The 22244-nt window shown below is 41.0% G+C and overlaps 1 protein-coding gene across 2 annotated transcripts; it reads left to right on the top strand.

The window, feature by feature from the left end:
* Positions 1–467: 467 nt before the first annotated feature.
* LOC106491346 (arylsulfatase D-like) lies at positions 468–19077 on the top strand. Of its 2 annotated transcripts, none has more exons than XM_067296174.1 (10): positions 468–625; positions 8721–8870; positions 9927–10048; positions 11240–11362; positions 12815–13238; positions 14175–14305; positions 14516–14650; positions 15603–15765; positions 17271–17392; positions 17895–19077. In XM_067296174.1, exons 1-10 carry the CDS (start codon positions 576–578, stop codon positions 18260–18262), a joined length of 1788 nt encoding a protein of 595 aa, XP_067152275.1. In that variant the 5' UTR covers positions 468–575; the 3' UTR covers positions 18263–19077. The 2 variants fall into 2 exon arrangements, with proteins under 2 accessions (XP_067152275.1, XP_067152268.1); XM_067296167.1 differs by having other exon boundaries at positions 469–625; positions 14169–14305.
* The last annotated feature ends 3167 nt before the right edge of the window (positions 19078–22244 follow it).

Raw genomic sequence — 22244 nt, 5'->3', positions numbered from 1 at the left:
CTCAGTTATCACTGAATGCCCTTTCTCTTGATCTTGCTATTATATGATACTGATGATTATATGATGATTATATGATATGATATATTTTTACTTTATATATACTATACTACTATGATTTTACTTTAAAACATTTCTTCCTTATCCAGCTCTTACAAGTAATGGGCAGGGAAGTCCTCCCTTGTGGCAGACAGGATGAAATGCTTTTTAAAAGAGATTGGCACCCACCAATTATTCTGATACAAATACAAGCAGCGCTTCTGAAAACCTCTCATTGGAAACAAGGATCAGAAAGCCTGAGATGAAGATGGAGAGAGCAAAGCCCCTGCAGTGAGTGAGTATGAAGTGAGTAAAAACTGAGCTGCTGGGTTTGTTTTGTTTAGTTTTGTTTTTCTGTTTCTTTGCGTTTTTCCCCGGGGAGGAATTTTTCCTCCTTCCCTTACTCGCAGCGCGCACTTTCCTCCCACGGGACTGCAGTTCGCTTTCGCTGCCTCTCTGACCCCTGTAACGGAGCCCTCGGCCGTAAGCCCAGCCGCAGGCTTCCCGCGCCCGCCGCGCAGCCGCGGGGACGAGCGCAGATGGGGGCCGGGGCCAGGCGGGACCCGGCGCCGCGGCCGCTCCGCGGAAGGTGCGGTGCTGCCGGAGACGGGAGCCGGGCCGAGGCCGGGCGGCTCTTTCACGGCAAGAAGTTTTGGGGAAGGGAGGGTTGAAGTAGGGAGCTTGGCGAAACTCTGCTTTTCTCAGATGTCGCCTTGCTTTCAAAGCAAAAATGCATCTTTGCTTTGTTCTTGCTCACATTTGTCTTCCTCTGCTAGCTTCTGGAGCAGACAGTAACCAGGGCCTCTGCCTTCTGAAGCATCTGACTCACCGGATCATAAATATCAAAAACAAGGGTGGGGAGGATACAGTCATTAGTCATCTCAGTTTTCTCTTCCTATTTAATGTTTCAAACTAAACCCTTTCAAGGTTTTGGTGGATTGGGTGGTAAAAGGCAATCTGCTTTCATTACTATCTTCACTAGAGTTACCGTGGCTTTATGATAGCATATAGAAAGTATAGTCTGCCTCCAGATTGCTTTCATGTGATCTTCACTACTTTTTTAGCAGCAGTGCTCATACTTGCCCCTCTTTTTATCTCATTTGTTTCCTTCTCTGATTTTCCATGCTTGTGTGTTGCTGTCATCTCAGCTGTAAGGAAAACTCTATGTTCATAGATGAGTCTTTTGAAGCCTGAAGGCACAGTTAGGTCATTTAGACTAGGGATTGCCAACGACAAAGTGAAAGCACATGAGCTTGTAGTCCAGCCTTGCTAGACCATTCCCATCTGCTGGTGTCCAAAGGGAGGGTGCAGCTGTGTAGCTGCAGGCCAGCACAGGATAGCCATTAAAAAGTAACATACCCGGCTTGCTTGCTAGGATGGTTTTGGTTAGTGATGAAGTACAAAGCTAGGTGGTAACACAGTGGCATAATCATGGTAACGGATAATAAGTACTAATATTAGTTGGGTCGGTAAGAATTAAATCCCCTGCTGAACACTACAGCAGCTGATTCCCTGAGAATGCAGAATGGGGAAGGGGGGAAGAAAAACCTCTGAGAATCTCTGGATTTCAGAGATTTTCATACTTTCACCCTTTTTTTAAGGACATCCCTTGTTTTATAGCTGATGAAGTGCCACTTTCTGGCTCGCTAGCCACAAGTACTGAGCAAATGACTGCTCGGGCCAGCTGGGAGATTTTCTTCCTTGTTTCGGTCCTAGCTTGTTGCCTGCTCCCCTCCTGAATATCTGGATGCCTAGAAGCTATGGGAGAGAGGGAGGAAAGGGAGGACAAAGTGGAACAACATAGTGCTATGTTGAGTATGTTTCTTCCAAAGCCATGTTGAAATTAGCCTTTTTTATTATACTCTGATATACTGTTGAATGCAATTGACCTGTTGTGTAGTACATTTTTATAGAAGGTAGAAAACAGATGCTTATTTTCAGCAAACTGCTAAGCAGCAACACACATGTGCGATCTATACTCCACACATTAGTTGGAGGGGTTTGTCCTAATATTTATTTTAATATAACAAAAGTGAGTTAGAAGTGTTGCAGGTTTTTTTGCTTTACTTTGGTGTGTAAATAATTTCTTTCAGTGTCTGAAGTTAGAAAAAGAAAACACAAAAAGAAAGTAAATTGTTTTGCTGTGACTGCTTGCTGATTTTCAGCTTAACTATCAAGAGCTTATTCCCAATTTTACTGTTAAAGTTGTATGGCTCTTAATGTTGTTAAGGATGGGGTGTTCCTTTCTACTCTGGTAGATTCCCAGAGTGAGTGGTGGTGGGAACTAGGGAGGGGCGTGAGAATTGTTTGGCTACAGCAAAATAGTATTATTTTGGTCACAGACAGGTATTTTTGTAATGGAGGTTTATCTTTTTTCTGTACTGTGAGACTTCAGAAGGATAGACTCTTAATCTAGGAATACAATCAACAAGTGAAATACTCTGAGGATGGGGGAAACTGCCTGAGGCCACGCTGCCCTGGGGGATGAAAGGGCTAATTTTCTAACAGTTTTAGGCATGTGGATTGCATTCTGTAAAGCAATCCTGGGGAAAATGGGGACTGCACAACCAGAGGTAGCTCCATAGAGAAAGTCATATACAGCTTCTTGCAATTGTTACAAATCATTTGGATCCACCTGTAAGCAGCCACTAAGAGGCTGGCAAGAGTTCAAGCAAAACTTGCTAAATCTCTTTAAGTGACTGCTCAGGCAGCTAGAGGCTTTATAGCATTCCTGGCATGTTGAATGAATAAACAGATTAAGCCTTTCTTAATGGCTGATAAATTTGGAGAAAGAAATGGATAGCAGAGTCACATGCAATATCATTTGTTGAAGAGAGTAAATTTTGGATAAGGCTTACAGACAACTGAAACAAAATTGTGCTGGCTGCTTCCTGTTCTTCATGGCTCCATAGAATTTGGCCTTGTTTTGCAGAAATATTTAGACTGAATTACTATAGAGTCCCATGACTTTTTATGTGGAGATATTAGGCTGAATAACTGATGGAGTATACATCTCCTGGTTGTAAATGAAGTAATAATATTTGTAGTTAATAATGATGTTTGACAACTTTTCAGATGAAATAAAACAGTAATAGCAATGGTTATTTTAAAGCTGATAAACTGTAAGACTGTGCTTATTATCAGCTCTGTTGGACTTTGGGGAATCCACGCTTACCGCCAGTGATTCTTCATCTGGAGAGACTCCTAATGTGAATAATTTAATACCATCACATATGTGCAGCATCCCCTTTGTCCATGTGAAGACATAAGTGATCTTTAGAACTAGTATTTTAAGACTAATTTGGGTTTATAAGAAGAAGAGCTTATGTAGAGGGAAGGTTTATTAGGGAAAGAACTAAGGAAAACCTTGAAATACAAAAAGGAATGTTTTGATGAGAAGAAGCTTCTTCAAGTCCAGGGCCATCTTCTTTTGGTTATTTGAATCCTTTAGGTAAGAGTGTTGAACTTAGTTTTAATTAACCTCTTACAAGTAGCTTGGAAAAAAAGATATCATATGAATTGTCTGCTGGGGAAGGTACCATGGAATTTGCCAGCAGTGATGATAAATAGATACTGGTTCATGGGCATCTGCACACATATATAAGCTTGTTGCTCTAATCATGCTTATTGTTAAATTTCTGCTGTTTGCCCCCCTGTGGAGTTCCATAATGTGTGTTTCGTTATACTATTTTTTTTCTTCTTCCAGTTTAGATTTGCAGTCTTGATTATATTGTACTTTGCTTGGAAACATGATTCAATAGTTAATCGCCTCACTTGCTGAGAACACATGCTGTATTTGTCTAACTCCACCTTCCAGGCATGGGTCTGTCTTGGCAAAATTGATGAGATTTATGAAGACTTGGGCTTTCTCCCTATGAATTTATGCGCTAATCAATCTTTTTTTCTCTTTGTTGATTGAGCTCTTGGTCTATCAATATAAAGCGCTTTTTCCCTTTCCTGAATTCTTTATGTATTGTTTTCTGTCCCCTCTCCAATTTTTAAACTTCACTTTGAATAGTCAAGTCTTGGTCAATACACAGTGTGGTTCCCACCAATGCTATGTCTTTGAGGTAAAACCACCTCACTAGTCTTTCTCTTGTAAAGAGATGTAAGGATTGACTGGGTCCTTTTTTCTTCCAGTATCACACCAGTGGCTTATGGTGAATTTGTTGTTTACTATAAGCTTAAATTGTTTTTGGAATCGCAGCTTAGCAGGAGATGACTGCTCTCCTACCTTGCATAGCCATTGCTGCCATTCTATTCGGGTGAACAGATTTCTTGTTCCTCCCTGCGCGTTTTGGTTTGTACTTGACATAATTAAAAGGGTGTTGTTTGAATTGCCCCACCTTTTTCCAAGAAACCCAGGGTTCAAATGAACCATTTTGCATGATGCTTTGTATACTTTAAGCCTTTGTTGTTGATCCCATCCTTAACCCCACAGGAGTTAACCAGGAAGGAAATTCAACTATATTAAAAATCGTGTCACCATTTTTCTCTCTTTTTTTTTTCTTTCTCCCTGACTGTGAACCCCACACTGTCCCAAAATGGCCTCTCCCTTTGTACGAGTCCTTAGAGAAGTAGTCTAAGGTGCCACGCTCTCTTATAGTGTTCATTTCCCTGTGAAATCATGCAGAAAGAGCAGATTTCTTGAACAGAAGGACACTATAATCTCCTAATGCTTTAATTCTCTAGCACCAAGCACAGCAGTATCACCATAGAAAATAATTCTAAGGCAAGTATAGGAGCCAAAATTTTACAGCTCAGTAGGTTTTTCAACATCTGATTGCCTGTGCCAATGGTATCTAACTTGTGCTCAAAGATTATTGTTTGTCAATAAAGCTATGTGAGTTCAGTTATGCTGTAAATCCATATTATGTCTTGTACTTAAAAGTTGCATAAATAGTGTCCTGCTATACAGCGTTTTCCAAATGTTTTGCACTTACCTGATTCATTAGGCTGACCTTGTAAAATCATTTAGTAGTAATAGCTGCCAAAATGATTCTTAGGACCATCTTAACTACATATTGATTTGATGTCTTAAGGTTTTTAAACAATGAGGTCTGTCTCCCAAGTGTAATTCTCTGGCTATGCCTTTTAACATTGTCATTTCCAGAATCTGCTGAGTAGCTTTCTAGGTAATCCTGAAAAGATGTATATATGCATGTGTTATGTTCTACTTCCTTCAACCCTATTGCTTTCAAGGTTTATTAATGTTTAGTAACTAAACATGCTTGCACTCTTGCTCCAGGTATTGCTGAAAGATGATCACTTTGAGCTCTGAGCACAGTTGTTTTATAATGCACTGTAATGCTACATAGTGTCTTAGCATATAGACTTGGAACTATAAGCAGTAGGTTACCTGAGCTGGAATTTGTCCTTGACATTATCTTAACCCACAAGTAGGATTACTGCTGGGATCAGAAAATACCCATCATCCATCTTAGCACCATGAGAAAACAAAGCGCTAGGATGCTGCTGCAATAATCAGTGAAAGCAGATTTCATGATCCTGTTTCTTTTTCTTTCCCTTTTGCGTGTGACAAGCAGAGGAGGGGACCACTACTCTTTTACTCGTTTTGGAAAGAAGAATGTCTGAGTAACTGAAATGGGCTGTCAGGGGCTTTTATTTGCAGGGCTCTTTAGAGACCTCCCCTTGCAGCTCTTAACTTGAACTAATTAGCGCTCTGAAAGCATTCATTGTACCAGTACAGCACTGTGTAACTCTTCAGAGATACCACATTTGCAAATAGGAAAGTCTTCCTTACTTAAAATAAGCAATCCAAGTACAGAATGGAATTCCCTAAACTGCTCCTAAAGCAAGTTTTCATCACAACTCTGCAAATCGCTGCTGTAACTTATTAGTAGACTGTAAAAAAAAAAAACAAAAAAAACCCCACAACAACAAAAACTGGAACTCTGCTTTCAGATGATTAAATTCCTATAGCCGCTGGTTACTTATTTACAACTGGGAGTTCACTATCTCTTATGTTTATAAAAATCTTATGTGTTTACAACAAAATCTTGTGTGTTGTGTTTAAGCTGTTTGAGGTGATGGTTACTTATTTATTTAAAAGGATATTTTTCTATATAAGATCTTCATTCCAAAACTGCAAATCCTGGAATGATTTTCAGGAGCATTCTCACTGTGTGCTAGAGAGTTGCTCCTGCCCTGTGTCTGGCAAAATTAGCATGTATTGCAATGATAACTCTGCAAGTACAAAACCAATCCAGGATTAGGTCTTAAGGCTGTTGATCTAGCAATCTTGAATACTTATTTGGAGAAGTATGTAGCTTCAAATGTTCTAGACATACCTACATAAAAAGTGTGATGTGTATGTGTATAAAAAAGTAATTTCTGTTTTTGTCAGATATTTAGTATAGGTGATTCTGGTGTTGGACTAATTGAGCTGGCAGCTTAGAATGTCAGCAGTATCACAGAATCACAGAATCACAGAATCGCTGAGGTTGGAAGGGACCTCTGGAGATCATCTAGTCCAACCCCCCTGCTCAAGCAGGGTCACCTTGAGCACATTGCACAGGATTGCATCCAGGCGCGTTTTGAATATCTCCAGAGAAGGAGACTCCACCACCTCTCTGGGCAACCTGTTCCAGTGCTCTGTCACCCTCACAGTGAAAAAGTTTTTCCTCATGTTCAGATGGAAGTGTCTGTGTTTCAGTTTGTGCCCATCGCCTCGCGTCCTGTCGCTGGGCACCACTGAAAAGAGTCTGGTCCCATCCTCTCGACACCCTCCCTTCAGATACTTGTACACGTTGATAAGATCTCCTCTCAGCCTTCTCTTCTCCAGGCTAAACAGGCCCAGCTCTCTCAGCCTTTCCTCATAAGAGAGATGCTCCAGTCCCCTAATCATCTTTGTAGCCCTTCGCTGGACTTGCTCCAGTAGTGCCACATCCCTCTTGTACTGGGGAGCCCAGAACTGGACGCAGTACTCCAGATGGGGCCTCACCAGGGCTGAGTAGAGGGGGAGGATCACCTCCCTCGACCTGCTGGCAACACTCTTCCTGATGCACCCCAGGATACCATTGGTTTTCTTGGCCACAAGGGCACATTGCTGCCTCATGCTTAACTTGGTGTCCACCAGCACTCCCAGGTCCTTCTCCGCAGAGCTGCTTTCCAGCAGGTCAACCCCCAACCCGTACTGGTGCATGGGGTTATTCCTCCCTAGGTGCAGGACCCTGCACTTGCCTTTGCTGAACTTCAGGAGGTTCCTCTCTGCCCACCTCTCCAGCCTGTCCAGGTCCCTCTGAATGGCAGCACAGCCCTCTGGTGTATCAGCCACTCCTCCCAGTTTTGTATCGTCAGCAAACTTGCTGAGGGTGCACTCTGTCCCTTCATCCAGGTCATTGATGAAGAAGTTGAACAAGACTGGACCCAGGACTGACCCCTGGGGGACACCGCTAGCTACAGGCCTCCAACTAGACTCTGTGCCACTGATCACAACTCTCTGAGCTCTGCCATTCAGCCAGTTCTCAATCCACCTCACTGTCCACTCATCTAACCCATTCTTCCTGAGCTTACCTATGAGGATGCTATGGGAGACAGTGTCAAAAGCCTTGCTGAAGTCTAGGTAGACAACATCCACTGCTCTCCCCTCATCTACCCAGCCAGTCATTCCATCATAGAAGGCTATCAGATTGGTTAGGCATGATTTCCCCTTGGTGAAGCCATGCTGACTACTCCTGATCACCTTCTTTTCCTCCACATGCTTGGAGATGGCTTCCAGGATGAGCTGCTCCATCACCTTTCCAGGGATGGAGGTGAGGCTGACTGGCCTGTAGTTCCCTGGGTCCTCCTTCTTGCCCTTTTTGAAGACTGGGGTGACATTGGCTTTCTTCCAGTCCTCAGGCACCTCTCCTGTTCTCCGTGACCTTTCAAAGATGATGGAGAGCGGCTTAGCAATAATGTCCGCCAGCTCCCTCAGCACTCGTGGGTGCATCTCATCGGGGCCCGTGGATTTGTGGGTGTCAAGTTTGCTTAAATGATCTCTAACCCACTCCTCCTCCACCAAGGGAAAGTCTTCCTGTCTCCAGACTTTCTCTCTTGCCTCCAGGGTCCAGGGTTCCTGAGGGCTGGCCTGAGCAGGAAAGACTGAAGCAAAGAAGGCATTCAGTAACTCTGCCTTCTCTGTATCCTTCGTCAGAGATAGTTTCAAGTATTCTTCAGTTGAGGGGCAGGGGGGTTAACTTTTTCCAGTTCAGTTCCAAAGGTAGGTTAAATTTCTTTATTCATTGGAGACAAAATATTCAGAAATTGCCAAAATGACTTTGGAATGTAACCCCAGTTTTCATAGAATTTATGAATCATAGAAGTACTGTTTTTTCTCAGCTCTTCAGAGTTTTCTGATAAATTTTAAAATGTATGCAACTCATTCAAGATGAAAATTCCTAGGCCAGATGACTAAGATGATAGTCTTCCCTTATGTCCTTGCTCCTTGAGCTGTGGAAAGGCTACTGCAGCCTCTCTGACTAGAGTCATCTAGTTGGAGCAGATGGAAGAAAGGGAACCAGTAAAACTCTACCCTCCCACTTCCTACTGAAAGCGTGGCTGGGAAATGAAGTTTCCCACTACTCTGTGTTTCAATGCTTCAGATTTCCTGCCAGTGGCTTCCATCTCTCTCCAACTTCTTACAAGTCATATATGTAAAAACTTACTTTGTTGTATTTCAGGAGATACCTCGTAACAGCATTGACTTCGTGTTTATTCTGGAACACATTTGGCATGAGTGCAGCTATGGACTCTAAACCCAATATACTTCTGTTTGTGGCTGATGATCTTGGCATTGGAGATATAGGTTGCTATGGGAACAATACCATAAGGTAAAAGATCTCTTGGTACAATATATTTAACATTATAATACATCTATCCTGGGTAATTAAACCTAGTTATAAAATAAGAAACATTCTTAATCTCTTAATCAAAGACCCTGGTATTAAGGTTACTGTTTTCTCTCCTCACGCATGAATTTCTTCATTCTTTTTTTGTATACAGTCTAGCCTTACACTATCCACCCAGTGCTTTTCCAGAATCCCTAATCCACTTGCTCATTGCCTCCTCCGGTACACTCCAATCCAGACTCCTGTGGGCTGACCCACATGAGTCATTACATGATGATGTTCCTTCAAAACTAATGATTACATTCCTTCAAAACTAAAAAGGCAAAGATGGAGTGGATGGGCATTGGGAGCACTTCTTACGTGCCTTGATTGATGACATCTAAGAGGTGCAGCACCATTTTCTTGTGATGCTCTGGGTATTTGTCTCTAATGTGATGTCGATACAGTTGTGCAGAGCAATGGGTGTCTGGCACTCTGTTGTCCTCCGCTGTTGGTGGTGAGGACAGGTTGAGAGGCCTGTTACACTCATCATGATGTTGTAGTCCATTCTTCTGGGAGAGCTAGGGTCCCATACAAGTGTAAGTATGTAAAGGTATCACTCTATTATGAAATAAATAGCATGTGTTATCAACATGGAACAAAAAAGTCTTGGTTCCAAGAGCTCTAGATGCCCAGGAAGATTCTCTGGCTAAATGAACTCTGAAATTCAGGGTGCAGATGGGCTGCTGAAAGTGACCTGCTGGAAGTATTGGAATAGAGGAGTACCATCCTTTTCTAGGTAAGTCTTTCCGTTTCAGTTTTATTTTCAAACTGAACAGTGGCAACAATTTCTAAGTTTCTTTTCAGAGTTGCCAAAATGCACTCTATGGCTGCGTCCCAAGAATGGATTCTCCAGTGGCTACAGCCCACCAGTCCTAGAGAATGTACAGAGAAGGAACTCTTTTTGAGGAACTGTTCAAAATCTCTAGTTTTTCTTGACAATCTGTTAAAATAAGTTTGATATTACCTTGCTTCTAATAACATGAAACTGTTGTTTAGGACCCCGAACATTGACCGTCTGGCTAGAGAAGGAGTGAAACTTACTCAGCACATTGCCGCAGCTCCGCTCTGCACTCCGAGCAGAGCAGCTTTTCTCACTGGCAGATACCCCATCAGATCAGGTTGGACCTGTTCTATTTCCTTGGCTTGCGATAGAAAATACTTTGCTGGTGGCTCAAACTTTAGGTAAATGACTTCTGAATGGGAACCACTGCCTCATCAGCTGACAGACCTTTAACCTTACTTTATAGGATGTGGGAGATGTGTATGATACAAATAGATTAGTATGGAGAAATGCCAACAACATAAAGTAATATCTCTCACTTCCTTATTGCAACACAGCATGGTGCTAACTGTTGGAACTCCTCTTGGCAGTGATGGTTAGAGGTGAGGGGCTGAAATAAGGGTCCCAAGAGAAAAGGGCAAGTTCAATGTCACCGTAGTGCAGAAAGTCACAAAACTCCACTGAAAATGAAACATGGGATCCATTCCACACCTATTCAGGCACCTTTTGGAGAACTTTATACATATCCTTCTCTCGCTAGGAGCTATATAGGAAACTTATATGCTTACTTGAGGAGAACTAAGTGCAAAATCAGTGTATATGTTGGGTGAACTGTGTCTCATCTAAACATGTCACTGCTGTAGTCATTACATTTCTGGCATGAGTCATGCTGATTTAATGTTGACTGCAACTTCCCTTTGACTTCCACAATTACAGCTTATACAGAGAAGACAGTCTACCCTTGTGGCTACACCAAAAGTTTGAGGTTTACACCTGCAGAGTAGGAATTCTATTTCAAATTCTTAGCAACAATTAAATCAAGCCTTTTTGTAAGACTTTAAAGATACATGGTGAGGAAATTTATTTTAAGCATATAACCCTTATTACTCTGAGCACATCATAGATTTTAACATATTTATATTCAATACATCATTATGAGATAGGGAAATGCAACTGTTATCTCTCATTTTAGATGAAGAACAGGGAGACTGAATTATCGCAGTTGTTCAGAAAGGCAGAAAATAAAACTTGCTATATACTGTCACCACTGATTTATTCCCAATTTGATGGTAAAACTGGTGTCAAACAGTATTTGTTTTAAAGTATAACTCCTGACTACCTGAAGTACTTATATACAGTATTGATAATGTGATGTGACTGCCTACAAGACATGCTTGGCTTTACTTCTTATGAGGAGCTCCATTAGCTTCAGGTGAAGCATCTGACTCAGAGGCTGACAAGAACAGCCCAGCCTCTGCACGCACAGAGGGAAAGGCATGCACAGAATGACCTGGATTGTTTTTGTCAGGGATGGCCTCCAGCAATCGGTACCGAGCGCTGCAGTGGAACGCAGGGTCAGGAGGGCTCCCTGCAAATGAAACAACCTTTGCCAGGCTGCTACAGAAACAAGGTTATACCACTGGACTGATAGGTAAGTGAAAATGTTTTATCGTGCGTTTGAAGAATGACCTAGTTGTATGAAGGAGATCTGGGGATTGTATTCACCCCAAATGGTCCATTACTCAAAGATATGAATCCTCCAAAAGGTGGAGGGGAGAAAATACTCATATATGCAGGAAGACTAAAAATCCTACAGTTTAAAGAGTTTATAACAGTATTAATGCAGGTACAGGGCACCTGAAACAGGAGAGATTAAAAACTGACTCATGGTTGCAATGAATGAGCATTTATTTTGCTTGGCCTAAAACTTTTTAAAGGTTGGTCCACTGAGAGAGTTTTATTTTCTTGGTACAAGCAAGAAAGTTTGTACCCACAGAGCAGAGGTTTGAGCTGATAAAGCAGGAGTATCTCACAGGTGAGGTTGTGAGTCCCCAAGGAGGCATAGCCTTGTGGCAGTTTCCTCAGATGGAGCCAAGCTTCAAAAGTGTCAAGAAAGCACCACTCCAGTGCATCCTTCTGTCTGTAACCTGGATCAGACCTCAAGATCTTCAAGATCCATCATTCCTCTGTCAATTATCTTTAAAATCTACTAGCAAAGTGTCTTTCTTCCCTTCTGTTCAGCTTTCATTACTGTTCAAGTGATAGAGGCTTCTGCAAAGAACCCCTTCATGTAAATTGGCTAAGTAGAGTCAACACTGGCTCCCTTAAAACCAGTGTTTGGGCCAGATGTGCCAAATCCATTGCCATCTCCAGTGTTAGGAAACAGACATGGCTGTGTTGAATCAATAGCTAATTAAGTGAAGTCTTCCTGACTGAGCCTATAATTATGTGGAGATTACCTACCGCAACAAACCTTGGGGTCCTCTGATCCAGCAGGTTTTCCAAGCAGACGACAGCTTTTGTCTGCTCGCTCTATTTGGTGGACAAGGCAGGGGTAGAGTGAAAGGCTGGTTTATACCTTTTTGTCTCTTTCATATGGAGTAGAGACATGCTTGGGAAATCATCTTCCTGAGTCTGGCGATTAAGATGTTTGTTAATATCGGCCAAAAGTTCATTGAATCTTCCAGTAAGTTTGTAACATTATGTTAATTATTATTAATGAAATTGCTAGTCAAGCACTGGGAAGTTAGAAAGGGACTGTATTAAAGCAGTCTGCAAATTAAGAGTGCTTTCAGTCCTTTAACTGAAGGCCAATGAAACCCCATCATTATGTGATCCTCGTCACTTCAGTAGCTGAGCATCTTGCGAATTTCTCCGTTTATTGCATGGCGATTGGGGAATCATACATTATGCTATGACATTCACCTGATCAGGCATTGAATTTAACGAGCATCCTTGTGCACTGGGGGAATGCTTTGATACCCTTTATTCAAAAAGGGAGTGACTTACCTATTTCCTAAACAGTTGCTCACGGTGTTACCTTGGCTCCTTTTGAGTTGTCTACATTAATGTTCTAATTTCTTTCATGCTTTAAAACCTTCAGGGAAGTGGCATCAAGGTGTAAACTGTGAATCCTTCAATGATCACTGCCACCATCCTCTAAACCATGGGTTTGACTACTTCTATGGCATGCCTTTCACGCTTCTAAGCAACTGTCAAGAAAACAAACCTCCAGAGCTGGATGCAGCCCTTCAAGCTAAGCTTTGGCTTTACAGTCAGATAATTGCCCTTGCTGTGTTCACTCTCACTGCTGGAAAACTGACTGGTTTGGTTTCCATCTGTTGGAAGATAATTGCCTGTTTTACTTTGGTGGGCTGCATTTTCTTCATTTCTTGGTACTCCAGTTATGGCTTTGTGCAGTATTGGAACTGTATCCTGATGAGGAATCACGATATCACTGAGCAGCCGATGAGGCTGGAAAGGACTGCTTCTCTCATGCTGAAGGAGGCAGTGTCATTTATCGAAAGGTAACTGATTGGCTGTAGTTTTCTTTAAAGGGAGCAGGGTGTTCTGGACTCTTGCAATAGAGTGTTTTCTCCAGAAACCAGAGCTGTGTCTTGATAACTACTTTGAAACTCGTACCAAAGTTCTCTATTTAGAAACCCAATTCGCTTACACTTCAGTTGCAACTGTCTTGAATCTAAACTTACAGCAAATGAGATGGATTTTAACCAAGTGATACATGATTAGGAAACTACTTCAACTCACTATATGCTGTAATCTGTAAATAATACATTTGTTCCAAGATTAACCAGCTAAATTATACATTTCATTCTACAAGCTTCATTTGTGCTGTTTCTCATAAACCCTATAAAACACCTAGATAGGACGCTGCACATTACACAATTATTCCTGCTAAAAATCTAAAAAACACTTGAAGTTCATTTTCATGGCATTCAAACATTTGAGAAGAAAGCTGAGTTAAGATGGTCCGTATTCTAGCCTCAGGTTCCTCTTCTGCCTGCACAGCCTTGGGTAATTATTTCTGCATATCAGTTGTCTTTCTCTAAAACAGAAAAGTAATTATTCTTTTCTTCAAGACTGTGAAAACAAATATACTGAAAACTGTAAGTGACCCCCTTAGAAAAGCTGTATAAATATTAAATATGAGATTGCATCTAGTTGCATTTAATTAAAAAGGCATCAGAGTTGGGCATCTAATTCATTTAAGCACTCTGTACATGCTATGCCTGTCTACACATTAGAACTTCAAAATAATCAGTCTGACTGAACATGTTCTTTCTTTCCTATGTTTTATGCAATAAGAAAACTGCTAACCACAACCAGTGGAGATATGTTGGATGTGGGTACAGTCTAGACCCAATGTGTGTGTCTATGCACGAATGAATATAATTTTTTTTTTAAATATTCCAAGTGTACAACTTTTTTTCTTAAAGAAACAGGCACAGACCATTCCTTCTTTTCATTTCCTTTCTACATGTTCATACCCCACTTTTCACCACGGCAAAATTTCTGAGGAAGAGCAGACATGGTTTATATGGAGACAACGTAGAAGAAATGGACTGGATGGTGGGTACGTATTTGTCATGAAAGATTTGTTTCAGACAAATATCTGTGTATTTTAAAGCAGGAAAAGTAATAAAGCCAAGGTATCTGAAGAAGTCTAAACTATTAAAAACTTCTCCTAGTGCATGGCAAAAGATTATGTTTTGAAACATTATAAATATCTTGATCTTTTTATTTGCTTAATAGGAATCTTGCTGTCTCATTTCTTAAATTTAAGGCAAAATTCTGGATTCTCTGGACAAAGAAGGTTTGAAAAATAATACATTCACATACTTTGCCTCTGACCACGGAGGACAGTTGGAGGCTCAGGATGGATCTGCCCAGCTAGGTGGCTGGAATGGTATCTATAAAGGTAGGAAATACAGTATGACTTTATGTGAAGGTTAGAAACAGATATATAATGAATTTGCCTTGCTCAAGCTGTCAAGGATAGAATGAGTTGCATTGTTTTCTAGATGAAATATAGGTGTCATGCAGAGATGCTTTAATCTTTAAGTCACCTTTTCTTTCAGTAAGATGCAAGCATTATTACTCATCTCCATGATAAAGGTGTTTTATAGTTTGATACCTGTAAGACATTTGTTTTTCTCAAATGAAAGCCACAGAAGAAAGTGCAAGTTTCTGGCATTTATTTAGTTGATATATTTTTTTTCTCTTCTCTCCACAATAGGACTTCTTCCTGATTTGCTTGTTTCTTTTTCTCATTATATTCCAGAAATCTTACCTGCCCAGCTAATCAATATGGAGTAGAGTAAGAAGGGCACATTGTGCTGTGACTTGCAACAACAATTTAGTCCCTGTATGTTTTCATACTCTACCCAAAATCAGTGATTGCCTTAAAATTCAAATGCCATTTACATTGGCCTTGGTGGTCAAAGAGGACCTTACCCTTTACTTCCTGCATCTCCCTTCCACTGTGACACATGTTTCAGCCTGGTATGTAGTGCAGTGGCTTTTTCATGCCAAAAGAATATGTCTCTATTGCATGTCCTCCCACCCACCCTGACAGCCCTGCCTGGTCAGACCACCTCATCCTATGACCTGACATGAAGTTGTGACAAGATGCGCTTGGGGAGGATTCAGGATTCAGACCTATTATCACTGGTGAACCATCCATTTCTTGCACAGCTTCTGATGTTTTCATTTGCCTAAATCAGGCTTCCTCCAATTTAATACCCGCTTGAACTACACCCCAGAGCACAGTGGAAATCAAAGACTTGGAATTTTGGCTTCCACAAGGTAGATGCTATGCACTGCTGAGTGAAGGAGGTTGTACTGCTATATATTGGTTTATTTTACTGCAGGTGGAAAAGGTATGGGAGGCTGGGAAGGAGGAATCCGTGTGCCAGGAATATTTAGATGGCCAGGAGTGTTACCTGCAGGCATAGTTATCGATGAACCTACAAGTCTTATGGACATTTATCCCACTGTAGTTCATCTGGCTGGAGGAATATTACCCCAGGACAGGTATGGAGACAAGAAAGCACACTTACTCTGTCATCTATTGTGATGTCAATGACTGTTGTTTTGTGTGTGCTTTTATGATGAGGTAGGTATTATAACAGTGGGTTTTGCTGACCTGTTGCAATGATGTACTACAACACACAATAGGGAGATACAGTAGGCTATAGAGTTCATAGGTGCAGGAAAGATTCTGAAATCTCAAAGTGTGTAAATGTATTTGCTGAGTGCTTGAACTAAAAAGAGCAGGCTACTGACCACTGGACACCATAAAGGTCCCTGACTGCAGAAAATCCCTGTGGTAGGTATAGTGATGAGGGAGTGAACAGAAATGCAGATAGGAAATTCAGTTGTTCTTTTCTGTTAACTTTTTTTCTTCTCACCACCCTTCCCAATCCAGTCTAATGGAGGAAAAAGTACATGCCATGAGTGATTGAAGGGCTAGTTACAATGTCTTGAAAAGACAACATTTTTGACTTTATCATTTTATTGTCATTTCTAGTGCTGTGAAATGAGGAACCATTGCCTCTTGTAGGCCTTCAAAATACGTGTGCGATTCATTTAAAGAAAAGCTGAAGAAAGATAATCTCTTTTGGTTTTGTTTAATTTTTTTTTTCAACAGGAAGAAAAAAGCAAACTTGGTGATTTCAGCCTTAAGCATTTCAGCCTTTAATATTTAATCACCATTTGTAGTGGAGAAGAAGAGATGGCCAGATGAGTATGTCACTCAGTGTATATGTAGGTCATGTGGGTCAAACATGCTGACCTCTTTCCAGGACACCTGAACCCCCATCTCCAGCTGCATCTTCCAGGCTGTGATTATTCTAACTATCTCTAGATGAAACTGTTTCAGGTTTTTACTTGTTTAATATTCGTTGTAGTTGAGACTGAAACCTTCACACTGAGACTAACAAAAAGTGAGATGTTTTCATGGAAGAGTGTGACAGGATAGCTAACTACCCCCAGGTCACTGAGTTTCTTAGTAAACTTATCATCCTCGGATGATCCCACAAATATTCCTCAGCCTCAAGCCTAATGTCTCTAAGATTTTAAAATATTGAGTGAACTCTGACAGATATGCCCACAGGTGCTTACATGACCAGGGCAGTTGTTGAATTATGGACACTTCCAAATTCCTCCTAAAGTCATTAAACCCATCCTTGTTCAAGAGGTTTCATGAAGCTCCTTTGAAAATTTCTGTATGTAAACAATTTTGAGATCAGTAATGATTTCCTGAATAAAAGATTTTTTTCCCTGTAAATCAGACTCTAAATACAGATTGTTTACATATTGCTAAATGGAATGAGTTGACACTACTGTTTCTCAAAAAATAGCATTTTACCTTGGGATTTAAAATATTAGCTTGACATGCTGATGGCTGCTCTAAATGTATGGCCAAATTACTATGTAAGCTCTAGCACTGGTGCAGCCAATGCAAGGACAGTGATAAGTATGCAGCTCTTTCTGTCAGGTTTGCCCCTGTTTGAATACCGCTCTCCCCATCACGTTAGAGTAATTGATGGACGGAACTTGATGCCTTTACTGCGAGGAAGAGTTCAACAGTCAGAGCACGAGTTCCTGTTTCACTACTGTGGGTCCTACTTGCATGCAGTGCGGTGGCACCAAAAGGACAGTGAGTATAAAAGTTTGTTTCATGCTAACTGCAAAACATAACAAGCATTTCCTCTTCTTGATAGCCATCCTCCTAGCTGATAGATTTCTTGTTTGATGGATGGTTATCAATACTGATCTCTGATATTCTTGAAATTATTATGCATGATATATCAGTGACTGTGGCCAGCTGGAGGTGTCTCACAGCACAGAAATGTTTATACATAATATACAAGAAATGGATTATAGGAGGTGCAGTGAGAACACAGGCTGTCTAGTATTATAGTAGATGGGTTAGATGGGTTTTGTTGTTTTCTTCATATTTCTAGTGTTTGCCTTCTTCAAAATCAGTACTGAGTGTAGAGAATCTGATTTCTGATGAGCGTGGGTGAGGGAAGTAATGAGGAGAGGAGGTGTCCTTAGTAAACAGCTGTATTGCTGTTGCTTGAAGACACTTTCCATTTTCCTCTTCTTCCTCCTCTTTCTTGTCTTCTACTTGTGCCATAACATTTCTTTCCTGCCAGGTGGAGCCATCTGGAAGGCTCATTATGTGACCCCAGTCTTCCGTCCACCCGGGGCTGGAGCTTGTTATGGAAAAGGAATTTGCCCATGCTTTGGGGAAGGTGTGACACATCACGACCCTCCATTGCTGTTTGATCTCTCACGAGACCCTTCTGAAGCCAAACCTCTAACAGGTAACACTGAGCCCCTCTTTGACATTGTAATAAAGAAGATTGGAAGAGCCATTGAAGAGCATCGCAGGACACTGACTCCAGTCCCGGAGCAGCTCTCCTTTTACAACATTATGTGGAAGCCGTGGCTGCAGCCGTGCTGTGGGACATTCCCTTTCTGTTGGTGTGATAAGGAAGGTGACAGCACACACAGTTTGTGAGATGAATGCCTACTAATATGTTCTGTGACTCTGAGTCCTCTGCTAACAAAGCTTTCAGAAGAGAATCATGTTGGGGCCCAATAAAATATTTTTTGTCTTGGAAGCAAAGTAGATGAAAATAAAGAACAGGAATGTTGAACAGAGACTTTTTCCCTTTCATTTTTCACAACTAGGCAAAAGTCTAAGAAAATTCCTGTCTTGTGTGGAAAAGGGCCTGAAAAGAGACCAGTTTTTCAGATTTGCATCTAAGAGACAACTGTAGAGGTATATTCCTAAACTCTGTCTAATTTATGCCCACTCAAGGAAGACAACTGGAAAACTCTGCAGAGAGTCTAGTGTCTGGTGCTGAGCAGGCAGCCAGTAAGAAATATTAGACTTCTGTAGAACTCTGGATGGTTGCATATGTGCCCCCACAGTCATGGTCATACTCTAGCCAAACATAGTAGTTTCAGTCATTATTGCTTCCTCTCCTTCTTTCTCTGTCTCTGCAAAAATACTGTTAAATTCTGTTGGTCTTCTAATATAAAAATATTGCTGTATAAAGTACACTTAAACACCTGAGACAGAGTGAATCTGATTTAGTGAAGGATATACTTCAAGTTGTAAAGAACTTTTGGAACAAGTCTGTGGCTTTAACTGAGTAACAATAACATGTCACAGATAGTATAAAATACAAAATGTTGAAGTCCAAAATAACTCCACAACAGTTACAACAAGGAAGTAAATGTTTTGCTCCTCCTATTGTATACTAGTTTGGTGGATACAAATTTACTGAATAAAAGATGCCAATAAAAATGTTTTGGATAAATAACTTACACTGTTTCAAAGTCAGTTCCAGAAAAATAAGGTCCACTTGAGAGAGTCATTGGAATTAATGCTTAAAAATATTTAGTAGCAGGATACTTAATTTTAAACTGTTTACAAGCCACCACTCGGATAAAGGAATCTTGACAATATTAGTCCCCAAAATCAGTGGTGTAACCTTAGCCAGATTTTTCTAAGGAGATGTTTGACTTTCTGTTTACATTGAAATTCACAGTGAAGTTACAGGGATTTTAGTGCCTTGATCTGTATGTACTAAGGACTGTTTTCTGCAGAAGGTAGATGAAGTCAGAGGTTTTTATAAGCATGCTGGTAAAACATTGCAGAGAAATTGGGGTTTGGAGAAAGTAAATGGAAACTGATTATTGATATTGATAGCTTCCCCTCCACCCCCTGGGAGTGCTCCTGCAAACATTTTACTTGCTCTGCTAGTTCAGAAGTTCCCTCAGAAACCGTCTTACATGTAAGAAGGAATATCTGAATGACAATATTTGCTTTTAGAAGTCAGACATGTGAGAACAGCCAGATAGACAATGGCAGCATAAAGCACGCCATGATTCAAAATTAAGTGTTTGCTGGCAGGGAATTCATCTGTAGGCAGTAGTGAAAAAACAATAGTTTCCTGTGGTTAGGCACAGTCAAAAACAGGTTATTTTAAGAGAAGGAAATACTGCAGGGCTCAAAATGCAGAGAAAAAAATAATTTCCTTTCTGCTTTGTTATCACAAAGCTGTAACTCTAATACAAGATTTTGGTTGAAAGTTTAGTTCTACTGAAGACAATAACTAATCATAGCTGTTACCTCTGTATTGGGTGACTAACATAGTGGTGAGTAACAGGATGCAAAGTCCATACTAGCAGAATGCCCCCTCCACTTCCAGATCCTTAGTTTTGTTATCAGGGAAAAACATAAGGGTTTTTTTTTTTTTTTTAAGGCAGTCCAGCAACAGCATGGGCACATCTTCAGCAGTGATCACATGGTGAGAATGATGGAAACAGTGTAGAAAAGCTAAAAGACTTTAGTTATAATTTGTACTGAAGACAGATATAGATTAATACTTACAGTATTAGCAACTTTTAAAGAATCACCTTTCCCAAGGCATGATGTAATTTTCAAGAAACTATCTTTGCACGGGAAACATCACAAATATGTTATGTAATCATACCAAATAAGTATTATAATCAAATAGGCATTGGTAAAAGTAGCCAATTTTGACAATTTGTCTCGTATAAAAATAACCAAATGTGAGCAAAGTGATCAACCAAGCCAAATGTAAACCATGTGAGCAAAGTGATCAACAAATCGAACTGCCTTCAACTATACTTTTCTTCCAGCACTTTTATACAAATCTCATAGTTTCAGCTGCTACACCTTTCTGTCACACTGACTTCTACTGACTTCTCTCAAATACAGTGTTAAATTCAGCATTCATGGTATTAATATTGAAGGTATTCAGGGGCCTGAAATGTCAACAAATGAATAGACATTATTATTTATAGGCATACATTATTTATAGCATCTCTTTCGTGGCACTGAAAGAGCAGTGATGGGGTTTATGCAAGTGTGCATAGAATTAACTGCACAGGGAATGTAGGAATGGCAGCAGCCATGTTGTGCCAGGATTTCGAGAATACTTTGCACTCGGTCAGCCAGGAATTCATGTAAAACTTTAACGGCAGTTCCAGTTTGCTTGCTGTTGCTGGCGGGGATCCCAGTCAATCGCTGTGTGAAGACTGGGGGAAGGGACGGTAAGGGGAAAAACATCAAGTCAGTCTCACTTCCTCCCAGTGATCTTAGCGGATCCGTGCTGCTAAGCAAACCAAGGAGTGAGAGGAATTTCGGTGCAAGAAGATTAATCGAGACAAGGGTTTGTTTTCCATGTTGTTAAAAAGGAGTTGACCTCTATTAGTCTTGATGACTGTTCACTGTGTCTTGCTGGCTTAGAGAGGGAATTACAGTCTGATGTTTTCTTGGATTTCTGTAAGTAACTGTGTTGATTTCTAGAGGCAGGTGTTTGTTAGCTTTAAAAAAATTTTTTTTTGTTTCATTTAACAGATAAGGGAACTGAACAAGCTCTAGGGCCCAGGACTGTGTTTGCCATGCTCTCATAGTGATGTCAGTGAGAGCTTTACTTTTAGAACGAATCAGCGCCTAAAAGAAAAAGGTGAATATGCACATTTAAATGGATTTTTTTTTTTTTACAAGCTTGGTATTTCTTCTAGCCTTTCAGTAAGAGTAGTGTTCCTAAAATGGTTTGCAGTAAATCAGAGAGCACTAATTTTCAGCATGCCACAACCAAAGGTATTAAGACCCAAATATCTTTTAGGACCACTGCAACTCCCTGATTCTAAGTTCACAGCTTTCCTTCGGGGCTGTACAAAGTCTCTATCTAAATAACAATGTAAATGCTGGCACTGGTGGCTGTGCCACTGGAACCTATTAAGAGAAAGCAGCAGATAACAGAGCTGCTATACCAGCTTGGAAAACTTATGGACACCTTTAGGAAACCTAGGGATTTCTTAGATGCTCAGATCTGTCTGGCACTTTTGCTCTATTACAGCTTATAGGGGCTGTAACAATCCTCAGTTACTCAACCTAGACTGAGAACATTTTCATTGCAACAGCTTGGGCTTACGCATGTACCCCCGCAATCCTTTTAAACACAAAGCTGCCTGCCAGCTGCTGGGAAGGCAGAGCCCTGCTGGCTTTGTTAAAGCACCGCAGAGAAGTTTTGTTACAGAAGAAGGCCAGAGCCATTGCTGCCGCTTCCTCCTCCCAGGTTAATGCCTTTGTGTACTCGCCTTACCGTTACCTCAGCACCTCATGGGGCCATTAGTTCCTTGGTGCTTCAGTGGGAACTGCTGCTAGGCTGTGATTCAGAGGCACCAGTATCGTACAAATAAGTGATAATAACTCCTAGCAGTGAGTCCTTTGCTTCACATGAATACAGCCTTTTTTTGGAATCATGACACTAGGCCTGTGGCATCTGCATTGGCAACAAGATCCTTCTTCAAACATAGGCAATACTTTTGGTGAGAGGGGGCTCTCTGCTTCCCCATTAACCTCTGAGTCGGCCAGTGAGCAGGGAGGATAGAGTCTCAGTACTATCTTTCAGGAACCGGCCCATAAAGAGGGGGAAGCGCCATAAACCATATGGAAA

Source organism: Apteryx mantelli, chromosome 1, assembly GCF_036417845.1.
Source record: "Apteryx mantelli isolate bAptMan1 chromosome 1, bAptMan1.hap1, whole genome shotgun sequence".
NCBI classification, from domain to species: domain Eukaryota; kingdom Metazoa; phylum Chordata; class Aves; order Apterygiformes; family Apterygidae; genus Apteryx; species Apteryx mantelli.
Note: the sequence above shows the minus strand (reverse complement) of the source record. Positions and strands in the feature narration are given on the sequence as shown.

Coding starts and splice junctions, on each gene's coding strand:
- LOC106491346 (XM_067296167.1), top strand. CDS start 576: ATGGGGGCCGGGGCCAGGCGGGACCCGGCGCCGCGGCCGCTCCGCGGA. Junction 8,871..9,926: donor TATGGGAACAATACCATAAG/GTAAAAGATCTC, acceptor ACTGTTGTTTAG/GACCCCGAACATTGACCGTC. Junction 11,363..12,814: donor TTATACCACTGGACTGATAG/GTAAGTGAAAAT, acceptor TAAAACCTTCAG/GGAAGTGGCATCAAGGTGTA.